The 12,602-nt window shown below is 38.0% G+C and overlaps 1 protein-coding gene across 1 annotated transcript; it reads left to right on the top strand.

Annotated features, from left to right (window-relative positions):
- Positions 1-1,419: 1,419 nt before the first annotated feature.
- On the top strand, positions 1,420-12,296 carry OLR1 (oxidized low density lipoprotein receptor 1). The gene is made up of 6 exons (XM_026502456.4): positions 1,420-1,558; positions 3,450-3,551; positions 5,224-5,469; positions 8,677-8,816; positions 9,125-9,240; positions 9,730-12,296. The coding sequence occupies exons 1-6, from the start codon at positions 1,471-1,473 to the stop codon at positions 9,872-9,874; spliced, it is 837 nt and encodes a 278-aa protein (XP_026358241.1). The 5' UTR covers positions 1,420-1,470; the 3' UTR covers positions 9,875-12,296.
- Positions 12,297-12,602: the final 306 nt, after the last annotated feature.

The raw sequence follows: 12,602 nt of genomic DNA, 5'->3' as shown, positions 1-12,602 counted from the left end.
CACTCAGTGCAGAGCCTGATATGGGGCTTGGTCTCACGACCCTGAGATTATGCCTCTGTGATCATGACCTGAACTGAAATCAAGAGTTGGACGCTTAACAGGCTGAGCTTCCCAGGCGCCCCATAGAGTAAAACTTTAAATGACAGGTGAACTATTTTCAATTTGGTCCCAGATACCCTGCACAGAAAAAGGGAATACAAGTAATCCAGGAAGGAGGAGGGAAATGGAATCCTAAGTAGGCTGTCAACATCAGTGATTTTTCTAAATAGTTTCCTAGATATTTTATTTATTTATTTTTCTCCAATGTTCTTTTATGTATCTCCTCTTTTTATTTTTTTCCTTACGTAGTTTAAAGCAAATTCCAGGTTTATTATATCATTTAGCCCATAAACACTTCAGAAAATATCCCTAATACATAATTTAAAAAAAAAAGCATGTATAACTGCAATGAGGCATTTCTTCTCAGGTTAGGAGATTGTGGAGGGAAAATAGGTGAGAATTCTATCAATGAATTCATATAGGCATCCTTATGGGGAGCTCACTGAAGAGTCTTTGAGACTCCAGTCATTTATGTGTCCTTTGATGGGCAATTCAATTGTGCTGAATAATACTACTACTGATATTAATAACTATCATTTATCGAGTTCTTATGTTTGAAGTAGAATACTTAGCATTTTCATGCAATATTTTATATGAATCCCAACAGCAACTTTATCAACATTATCCAGTGGACATTCCAATGTCCCAATTTATAGACAAAGACATAAACTCACAGTATTATGTAATTCCCCAAGATTATAGACTAAGGTACTAGCAAAGGAAAGATTTGAAACTAGCTCCATCTGGCTCCAAATTTCTGTTGCTATGTTATACTGCTGCTATGTTACTGCCACTGTATGAAATAGCACTCCTAATTAAGTTCTAAAACTACCCAGGTCACCATGGCTGGAGATGATCACACATGATTAACTACAAAATTTCTAATCTATTGCTGATTTAAACAGTCAAAAATAAAAAGGAAAATGTGAGACTTATGAAAGTCACAGTATAGAGATAGCCTTCTACAGTGAAGTAAACAAATACGGACCCCGGAATTGAGTAATCTGGTTTAAATGCACAGTCTTCTACAAGTTTAATGTGACTTATTCTTTTGAGTTTCAGTTTCCTTATCTGATGAGTGAATACAAATGCCTTTCTTCTAATGCTCAGAGAAAATATACTTTTCCCTTTCATTAATTACCTATTGAAACATCCTGAAATACTAGCAGAATCACCACTTTCCCCACCTGCAATAGACATAACAAGAATTTGCGTCAGCCAACTTTCCAGTATGAAGCAAAGCCTCTTCCTCCTACCAACGATTGAGTCATTCTTCTATTAGATAGCAGTAGCTATTTAAACACTCCAGCAGGAGCTCACAAATTTTTACTTTGCAGAAGTCCTTGACTGTTTCACTCTCTCATTCTTGGAATGAATTTGGAAATGACTTCTGATGACTTCAAGAGCAAGACTATGAAGGATCAACCTGATCAGAAGCCAAATGGAAAGAAAGCTAAAGGTACTAGGGGTGGATGAATGTGCCCAGCAACAGAATTCAAGGATTAGCTCAAAAATGTAAATTAACTGGAATAACATAGGATTAGAAAGCTGAAACACCAGAGGATGGAAAAATATTGTAGAATTAATAACATTTACTTAAAAGAAAAACAATTCAGATATAATGGTGATGATGATGATGATGATGATACTTTGAATGAACTAACTTGGTATGAATGACAATGTATAGATTCTGATAACTTTTATTAGACATTATCATAGGTTGTGTTCTATGCTATTCACTGTACATGCACTATTTCTCTGAATCAGCATTTATAGGTAGACATCCAAGTTAACAGTAGTCATTCATTCATTCATTCATTCATTATTCATGTTGTAAATATTGAATGCCTGAATTTTACTAAAATTATGACGCTAAATCTCTCAGAACCTGATTAGATCAGTCACCTACTGAAAGGAATCCAGTTGCTTTCTGATCAGAAAATCACTAATGGAAACAGAAGTTGGATTAATGGTCTCTACCTACCAAAGAAATGGGACAAAGGGTGACCTATAGAAAACAGGAGCTTGTGTCTTCCCTGCACAGGTGTAGATCTTGTGATTTTCTTCTAAAAATTCAGGAGTTTCTTCTCTCAAGAGTGGTTGACATACATTCATAGTATAGAATGAGTACTGACCAGAGGGAAATATTCTTTGACAGATTTACACAGATATCTATCCCCAAGCTAGAATCTTAAGTGATTATTTGCAAGAGACACAACTTCTACTTCTCTGCCAACTTGCCACACACACTCCAGGAGCTTAATGACTTTTGAATTAGTGAATGAACTGTATTTCTTCCTGTTAAAATTGCTATTTTGTCTGTCTCATCTCTAGAGTCTAACAGAAGTGCTTTTGACTCTGTGAATATATTTGACCATTGATTGATTTGGATCATTACACATTTGCACTGGAAACTTTGTGATGTAATGCTCCAACCACGTAGTGACTGACAGTTGAATTAAAGACCTATGTTTGGATTTTAACATCTGTGTGATCTTTTACAATTCACTGAGACTTTGGGTTTCCTTATATGCATATGGAGGATAACACTACCAGTACCCTATTTGTTTATTGTACAGGGTGAGGAGTCCACATAGATTATATATTTTCCCATTGGACCAAAATATCTGTGCTTTTTTAGTGGTGGACCTGTGAGCTACATGACTTATTTGTTTCTATAATAATAATGGTGAACTTTTATAACAACAAGGGCCATAGCTGGTGTAAGTATAGGACATGACATTAATATGAGTCAAATGAATGTTGAAGTTTAATCCCTATTTTTCTTTAGTCAATAACCTCAGTTCCAAGATAATTTTAGTGGAATAAAAATTGAAAGCACAAAATTATAATTCTTTGAGGCAATCTGTTGATTAACTAACTAAAGCTTATTTGCTTGGTATTTGACATTCTTTTATGGTATACTACTTATAAAACACGCTGGGTATGAGGTGCATGTGAGGTGCATACACATGGTCTGTATTAAAAGTATCAGGCTCTCTGTTCTGTGGGTGAAGTTGATCCAACCAAGCTGAACTGAGAGTTTCTTAGACAGTCATTATGGGGAGAGTAGATAAAGTATAAGCTTTAGAATCATGTACTTAACATCACATATCTGGTATTGAATCCTGGCTCTCAAATTGTGTCAGTTGCGTGACCAAGAGTAAATTACTTAAATTCTCTGTCTGTATTTTTCATCTGTAAATATGAACAATGAATTATTTTCAGAGCCCTTGGGAGGATTAGAGGTAAGAAATGCAAAGTACAAGATACAGACAGTTTCCAAATAATTGTTTGATGACTTGGTTCCATCTTTTATGTCTTTCTGATTCTATCATCTGTCAATCTAGGTCTTCGTCTTCTTTCTTCTCGGTGGTGGTGCCCTACTGCTGTGACCCTAGGGATCCTTTGCTTGGGATTACTGGTAATTCTTATAATGCTGACAATGCAATGTAAGTACTGGAACAGGGAAATGATGGAGGAAAAAGTGAGAACTTACAAACATGGCTTATTAATTGGTTTTATAACAACTATAAACAGTCTTGATTTAGATACATTTTAGGCAAACTTTTTGGAATGAGTGGGAACATGAATAAGTACATTGTGCTTGTCCCTAAAATTGACTGGGATATGGAATTAAGATTATAAATGGTAGGTTTTTGTTTTGCTTTGTTGTTATAACGTCATGGATAAAGTCTGTTTAAATCCTGGAATGATGGAAAAGAAAATAATTTGAAGCTACTAAGCCACAAGATCCCCTGAGAGACCCTAAAGGAAAAGAAAAGTCATATAGTTCACATTGAGGTTGTTTTGTTTTGTTTTTTGTCTTAGAGAGAGATTGCAAGTGAGTGGAGGAGCAGAGGGAGAGGGAGAGAGAAAATCTCAAGCAGGCTCCATACTGAGCACAGAGCCTGACATAGGGTTTGATCTGATGACCCTGAGATCATGACCTGAGCTGAAATCAAGAGTCAGATACTTAACCTACTGAGCCACCTAGGTGCCCCTACATTGAGTTTTAATAGAGATGATTAAATACCAATTTACAGTTAAGAATCAAAAACACCATCTTAATAAATGAAACATTTAAAACAACTGTAATTCAAATTTATAACATGGCCACTTAGAAGAGAGGATGTTGAGAGCAAAAGAAGTGATAAGAAGGATGAGAGTGGCCAAGAAGGAATGAAAATGGTATCGATCACCCATCTAATTGTCTGTGTATTGAGGTTGTAGATCTGAGTTATTTTGTCTATTTAGAATCTAGATGATTAAAGCCTTTGAAGTGCTATTTGTTTCTCAGTTGTTGGTTAAAGTCACCAATCATTCATTTTTTCAATCTGTTAGCACTTGGGGCCTTCCCTAATGACTAGTGGTGGTGACTGGATGAGTCTTCCTGTAAGAGGAAACACTTTACACCAGTCTCAGATCCAGCCTTAGGCCAAAGGGTCTGTTTTGTACTGAACCATCAAGCTTCTAGAACTGAGACATTTGACCCTTAACATTAGCTGCCTGCCAGATTTTACAAACTTTATTTCATCCCACCCTTCCTAAAATGTACTGTGACTAAAAAAAAAAAGAAAAAAAAAGAGAAAAGAACCCAAAAAACAAAAAATGCTTGAAATTGTTATGACATAGCAACTTAAAATAATTCTGTGGGAGGGTGTCTCAAAAAAGGGGTGTCACCGTTTTTAAATAAAATTAGGAAGTCTGGAAAGGTAAAGAGTTAGCAAAGGAATAAAGACACAGAGTAACTCATTAATGACAACAATTAATAATCAATGAGTTTGGCTGGCATCTATTTCAGATTGTCTGTATTTTAGTTATGCCATTGATATACCCTTTATCTTATGATTGCTTTTAAACTTGTTTGTAACCATCAGTAACAAGTAAAATCCTGTTGTTGTTGTTGTTTTTAATCAAAAGTGTCTGTGACAATTCCTAACATGTAAAAGAAAATACTACAGGAATATCAAATAACTTTTAAATTCATAATTTCTGAGTAACTTTCCAGCAGTTTGTTGTCAAAATACGTTATTTGATTCAATTCTTTAATTTCCTCAAAATTCAGTGGAGGGATTTTTATTCAGCTTTGGTAATCGAGTTCTTATTTCAGCTATGATTTAGTATCACAGGTGTCTGATCTCCTAAAGCGACAGCAAGCAAACCTTACTAACCAGGAAATTATACTGGAGGGACAGATCTCAGCACAGCAGCAGGCAGAACAAGCTTCCCAGGAGTCAGAAAGGGAACTCAAAGAAACAATAGAAACCCTTACCCAGAAGCTAGATGAAAATTCCAAAAAACAGATGGAACTTCATCAGCAGACCCTGAATCTCCAAGAAGCTCTAAGGAAAGCAGCAAACTTCTCAGGTATGGGGGATGAAGAGGGGAAAAGAAGTAGTGGACACCTCTCTGTTTAATCTTAACTCTGTTTTGAAAATGTCTCTAGGCTCAAAATTATATATTCATAGTGTTTGACACCAGAATTTCTCTAATTTGTCATCCCCACCCTTCCCTCTGCTAAATTCTTGAGACACCTGATTTAATTAAGCACAGTTTTTGGTGGATTTAAATTTTCTTTCCTCATGAAACCTCTTCTTTATTTTTAAAATTTAGTTTTGAGATTTTTCTGGAAGAACTCTCCCACTCTTATCCGTTGCCACGGATTCTTACTTCTTTCTGTTCCAATGTATCTTAATCATTGATTTCTTTCCCTGTGGGGTCTCCTTTGTCCCTGGGAAGCTCTACATTAACTTTATTCTATAACTAACCCTATTTCTTAAAGTATACAACATCAATTTAAATTAAATGAATGGAGGTAGGCTGACTTGGACGTGTGGGGGAGATGCTCTAAGTAAGAAAAAAAATATAAAGGGCCCAGGAAGCCAGTTTATAGAAGGAGAATTGAGTTGCTCTCAGAATCTAGGAGACAGGTAGAAACAGTAGCATCTGTAAGAAGGGGATCATGATGTGAACTCTGATGTTATTACAGAGTTATCTGTGTCATTTAGTCTTTGTACGACATGTAATTAAAGCAGGCGTACACTTTTCATCATATGGAGATTTCAGGGCTATGAGATGGAATTACTCTCAGAAATGCATTGCTTTCTTGGCAGTAGATGAATGAGTGCCCTATTCTCAGCATTAGTAACTAACTGCCACTAATAAATAGAGATTTCTCCAGTTTCTTGGTTGTACATCTCACTTGATCTCAACCATGCAATTTATTTAAATACAGATTATATAATAACAGTTCACAAATACCCACAGATTCTTATTTTATAGATGAAAAAATTAATAGCCAGAGAAGTTAAGTGATGATAATAAAGATAAGTAGTTTTTTAAAAATAAAGTTTTAGAGTTAATAAATCCCTTCAATATTTACAGGGTTATTTAAATTTCCAAAAGAAGCAGAGATTTTTAGACAAATTGATCTTTGGCAAGGATCAAATCTGTATTGTTTTTGTTAAGGAGGGAGCTACCGAGGAAATGAAAGAATACACTGTCTCTAAGAAGGTGTAAAGGAAGGAGACTAATCTATCAAAGATAGAAATGTTTATATAAGCAGACATAGCTACATACCAACCAATGATTTATTTCCCAGATGGGGCTGTAAAACAGTTTTGTTTTGTTTTTTTAAAATCAGTTGTATGAGATTAAATCTACGTCAGGACCATCCAGTACCGTCTCCCAGAGATTCCAGGCATGGGCAACCAATCAAAAATATTAAGTAATATGTTTTTCACTGGTAGATATCCCACGTAACAGGTTCCATTCCTTGACAGTGTCAGATAAAGGCCAATTAGTAGAGATAGCAAATAAAGTACCGCTTTTCATCAAGAAACTTTGAGAAGCTTCTCAAAAACATTAATAATAAAATACCACATGAAAAAAAAAACCAGTTTCCTTAAGTTTGAGGCATGTTTTATCCTTCTTACTAACAAGTCTGTGGTCCACAGTGTAGATCTGAAGAGAGAGAGAGACTCTGAGAAGTCATGGAACGTGGTTTGCAGGAGGTCGTCCGCTAGAAAGGTGCAGGCTCTTCGCAGTAACGGACTTAATATTTAGTACTGAAATTAGTGGCGGTTGTCAACTTTGGTGTACAACATTGTCACTCCAGTAGCTTTTTAAAAATGGCAGTCTCCAGGTTTACCCCGATATTCTGTATCAAAATATCTCGAAGGGCACCAAGAAATATTTCCTCGACTGATTCAAACTCGGAAGTTGGAGAGGTAGTGCCTGTCGTGGTTAAACACACGGATGCGAGAGCAAGCCTGCCGAGGTTCGCATTCCCATTTCCTCTATCCGCCAGCTGAAGAAAAAGAAGGGCACTTATTTCATCGTGCTGTTATGAAGATTAAATGAGTTAATGTGTGTAAAGTACTGCCAACATAGTGATATTGTGTTCATTTAAAAAAAAACACAACAACCTTTAAAGAGGACCTCGGGCTGGCTGAGTCAATGGAGCACGAGATTCTTGTTCTCCGCGTCATGAGTTCAAGCTCCGCCCTGGGGGCTTGGGTGTAAAGTTTATTTAATTTTTTAAAATTATTATTAAAAGAAACACAGGTAGTTGTAATACCACATATGGCTATGTATTGGACAACATATGTCTAGAAACAGGAAGCCCAATATTTAAGCCTAAATTCATTATTTGAAAACCTGAAGTTTTAAAATACATAAATGTATCTTTTTAAAAAGATTTTATTTTATTTTTTTAGATTGATTGATTGATTGATTGATTGATTGATTTTAGAGAGAGAAAGTGCATACACTAGTGAGGCGGAGAGGGAAAGAGGGAGAGAGAATCCCGGAGCAGACTCCCTGCTGAGCACAGAGCCCAAAGGGCTCCATCCCACCACCCTGAGATCATGACCTGAGCCAAAATCAAGAGTTGGTCACTTAACAGAGTCATCCAGGCACCCCAGATTTTGTTTCTAAGTAATTTCTACACCCAGTGTGGGCCTCAAACCCACCCCCAGATTAAGAGTTGCATGCTCCATTGAGTGAGCCGGTCAGGTACCCTAAGCATATCGTTTTAACAGCAGTGTGGCTATTAACATACCATTCCCCCAGCTCTTACTTCCATTATTCCAAACATAATTATAAAAAATAGGTCAGATTCTAAAGTTACATCTCAGCTCAAGTTTTGCTTTTGAACAGCCTTGTTTTGGATTTCTAAAATCAGAACGCTTTAAGAGAAATAAAGACTATGGGTCTATTGAGTCTTTGAAGACTCTGGATATAATTCCAATTAAACAGAGATGATATGCATGTGACAGTCCTGAGGGGAGAATTGATTTAAGAATTGCAGAAATATTTTTTTTAAGATTTATTTATTTATTCGACAGAGAGAGAGAGAGCCAGCGAGAGAGGGAACACAAGCAGGGGGAGTGGGAGAGGAAGAAGCAGGCTCATAGTGGAAGAGCCTGATGTGGGGCTCGATCCCAGAACGCCGGGGTCTCGCCCTGAGCCGAAGTCAGACGCCCAACCGCTGTGCCACCCAGGCGCCCCCAGAATTGCAGAAATATTTTTGCTCAGGCATCATTCACTGATTAGATATGCTACACTTCCTAGGTCCTTGTCCCCAAGACTGGCTCTGGCATGAAGAAACCTGTTACCTATTTTCCTCTGGCCCATTTAATTGGGAAAGAAGCCAGGAGAACTGCTTGTCTTTGGATGCCCAGATGCTGAAAATTAATAGCACAGATGATCTGGTGAGTTTTTATGGTTGTACATTGGGCTGGAGTAGCGCCTTGTAGGGAAATCAATCAGGTTTACGCCCTTGACAGAGGAGCACGTTTTTGAGAATCGGAATGCGTATTTTCTAGCCGCATCTGGCCGCTAATGATGTGCGTGACCTTGGGTCGAGATGTTACATGGTATCTCTAGGCTTCAGTAAACATTTCTGTAAAAGCATGGAAAGGATGTCAAAGACCTCTCTTGGTTCTTTAGTTTTGTGAATTTAATCTAAAACGACCACACTGACTTTATCCTCACTTTAGATAAACATTACTCCCCACAGGAATTCATCCAGCAAGCAAGTGCCCATTCCAATTTCCCGTTCTGGATGGGGTTGTCTCTGAGGAAACCCAGCAGCTCATGGCTCTGGGAGGACGGCTCTCCTTTGATGCCCCACTTGTAAGTTTCCTATTCTTTGCGGGACGTGCTAGTGAAGTTGCTTCCACATTCCACATAATGTCCTCTTCTTGTCAGGGAGAAACTTGGGGAATTTCTGAACATCTGCTTCTCCACCTCTGTCAGACAGGGACTTGCCCATTTAGCCATTCAGACCTTCTCTGGAGTTTTCCTTCCCACATTTATTACTGATTTGAAGCTTTAAGACAAGTTTAAGTTTCTTTTTTCTTTTTTTTTTTTTTTAAAGATTTTATTTATTTATTCGACAGAGATAGAGACAGCCAGCGAGTGAAGGGAACACAAGCAGGGGGAGTGGGAGAGGAAGAAGCAGGCTCATAACGGAGGAGCCTGATGTGGGGCTCGATCCCATAACGCCGGGATCACGCCCTGAGCCGAAGGCAGACGCTTAACCGCTGTGCCACCCAGGCGCCCCTAAGTTTCTGACACAAGGTGGCAATACATCTACCTTTTCCCCCCCTTCCCCATCTGCAGGTTTAGACTCCAGGGTCCAGTTTCCCACGTCTATCCTTCGGGCAGTTGTGCGTATATACAAAGGGGAGCTGTTTTTGCTGACAACTGCATTTTAACTGCATTCAGCATATGTCAGAAGAAGGCGAATCTATTGAGAGCACAGTGAATTTGAAAGCTCTGGAAGAAGAGGAGAAGGAGAATTCTCTTCTGGAATTTAAGCTGTTCTTCACCACCGATGCAAACCATGAGAGCCCGGAGAACTGCTTGTCATTAGCTGATCACAGAACTCCTTGGCAGAGACTGGGCTTCCCGCCTGCCTGACACCTTGATATCAGAAATTTTGATTTTGTCTGTCTCTCTGTTTTTCACCTAGCTTGTCCCAAGTCTCCCTGCCAGCCCTTCAATCCCCCTTGCCTTTTTATATTTTAAAGTTGTATTCCTCTTCAAGTTTTGGGAGCCCTCTGAACTTAGTCCTCTACCTCAGTACCATCTTCCCTTCCCCCTCCTAAACCACAGAGAAGAGGAACGTGGAGAACTTGCCCAACTGGTGTATGCATGGAAAAATGCAAGCGAACACAGCCCATGAAGAAACAGAAAAGGGGAAAGGCCATGCTGGAATCCAGAAACTTGGGTTCTCAACGTGGAAAGCTATCACTTGTTGGTCTTTTAAATTGTGATCTTTCTCCAGATTCCACCACGTACACACGCGCGCACACACACAACACACACACACACCCCACATCATCACATTTTGGGGCAATTGGGACGTTCCCAGGAAGTAATTACGAATTGAATGATCTTTTCAGTCAACTAATCACAATTCATTATTGGTTTTGAAATCTGTAATTATTTCTACATCCTTTATCAAAGGACAGCCTAATCTCTTTAATCCTTCAGATAGTATCTGCTAAAATCATGGGGCCTGAGGCAAAAATAGTAGATTTTTTTTCCCCCTAAAGTACACACCCTTTCTAAATGAGTTCTTCTCAACTCTGTTGTCCTGTGCTAATGTGGAAACACACAGGATGAAAGTAGGAAGATATTCAATTAAAGAACCAACTGAGCCAGGTATGGAAATATAGCTGAATAGAAACTGATGGAATGAGAAGTATTCCTTCAATTTTCAGTGTTTCTTCTCCCTTGCTACCTCCCTTCACAGGTTATTCCACTTTTTAGAGAAAGTCTTTCCATTTAGTTGCCCATAATCTAGCACCAACTTTAGAAAAAAAGAAAAAGCTGTATCATTCCTTGGAAGACAAGAGATATTTTCTTTTGTTAGCACATTTATTGATGTTTAATTGGCATATAACAAACTGAATATATTTGGAGTACACAATAATTTTCATATACGTGAACATGTTCGCTTGAGATCATCGCCACAATTAAGATAGTGAGCATTTCCATCATCCCTCCAACTTTTGTCGTCCCCTCCCCCAGGCCTTCTCCTCAGACAACCATCAACCTGCTTTCATTTTGCATTTGGTAGTATTTCATGTGAATGGAGTCAAACAGTATGCCTTTTTGTTTGTTTTGGGTCCAGCTTCTTTCACTGAGCATAATCATTTTGAGATTCAATCACCTTGTTGCCTGCATCAATTTTTTCATTCTTTTCAAATGTTGAGTATTATTCCCATGTGAATATACCCCAGTTTGTTGATAAATGACCTGTTGATGACCATTTGGGGTATTTTCAGTATTTGTCTATTGCAAATAAAGGTGCTATAAACATTTGTGTACAAGTCTTTGTGTGTACACAGTGTTTCTCTTCTCTTGGGTAAATGCTTAGGAGTTTAAGGTCAGGATCACTCAGTAGGTCTACGTGCAATTATTTGAGAAATTGCCACACTATTTACCAAAGTTGTACCGTTTGATATTCCTACCAGCAATGTATGGATGTTCCAATTCCACCTATCCTTGCGAACACTTGGTATGGTTCAGTGTTGTCATTGTAACCATTCTAATAGGTGTATGCTGGTATATTACTGTGGTTTAATTCGCAGTGGTTAAATCATCTTGAGGTCTTTTTGTTTACTTAGACCACTTATTTCCTATCTACATATTTTGTTTGATAATGTACAAATCTTCTGAGAAGTTTTGAGGTTTTTTTTTATTGTTACATTTTGAGAGCCCTTTGTATATGCTGTGTAAAAGTCCTTTATCAGATGTCATTTTGATCATTTTGTTTTGTTTTGCTTTTTTAGCTTATGGCTTGACTTAATTCTCTGTAAAAACAGTTTTAAATTTTGATGAAGTCCATTTTCATGTTTTTACTGGTGTTCCTAAGAACATGTTGCCAAACTCAAGGTCACAAAATTTTCTCCCGTATTTTCTTCTAGGCATTTTATAGTTTCAGGTTTTACATGGAAGTCTATAACTTGTTTTGGGTTAGTTTGTGAGTCATGTATTAAAGTGCTCTCTCTCTTGGGGCGCCTAGGTGGCGCAGTCCTTAAGCGTCTGCCCTCGGCTCAGGGCGTGATCCCAGTGTTCTGGGATCGAGCCCCACATCAGGCTTCTCCACTGGGAGCCTGCTTCTTCCTCTCCCACTACCCCTGCTTGTGTTCCCTCTCTCGCTGGCTGTCTCTCTCTGTCAAATAAATAAATAAAATCTTAAAAAATAAATAAATAAAGTGCTCTCTCTCTCTCATTATTATTATTATTTTTGCATATGAATATTCAATTGATTTAGCAACATTTGTTGAAAAGGCTATTCTTTCTTCACTACATTGCCTTTGCACTTTTGTCAACAGTTACCCATATGTTCATGGGTCTATTCCTGTCTCTCTATTCTGTTCCATCTATCTACTTATATATTTTACAACACCACCATGAATATCGCAGTTTCTCAAAATCACGTAGTGGCAATCCCTCATTGTTGTTCTTTTACAAGTTGTTTT

The sequence above is a fragment of the Ursus arctos genome, unplaced genomic scaffold, assembly GCF_023065955.2.
Source record: "Ursus arctos isolate Adak ecotype North America unplaced genomic scaffold, UrsArc2.0 scaffold_26, whole genome shotgun sequence".
Taxonomy (NCBI): Eukaryota; Metazoa; Chordata; class Mammalia; order Carnivora; family Ursidae; genus Ursus; species Ursus arctos.
The sequence above is the reverse complement of the archived record's forward strand: the minus strand, read 5'-3'. Positions and strand labels throughout refer to the sequence as shown.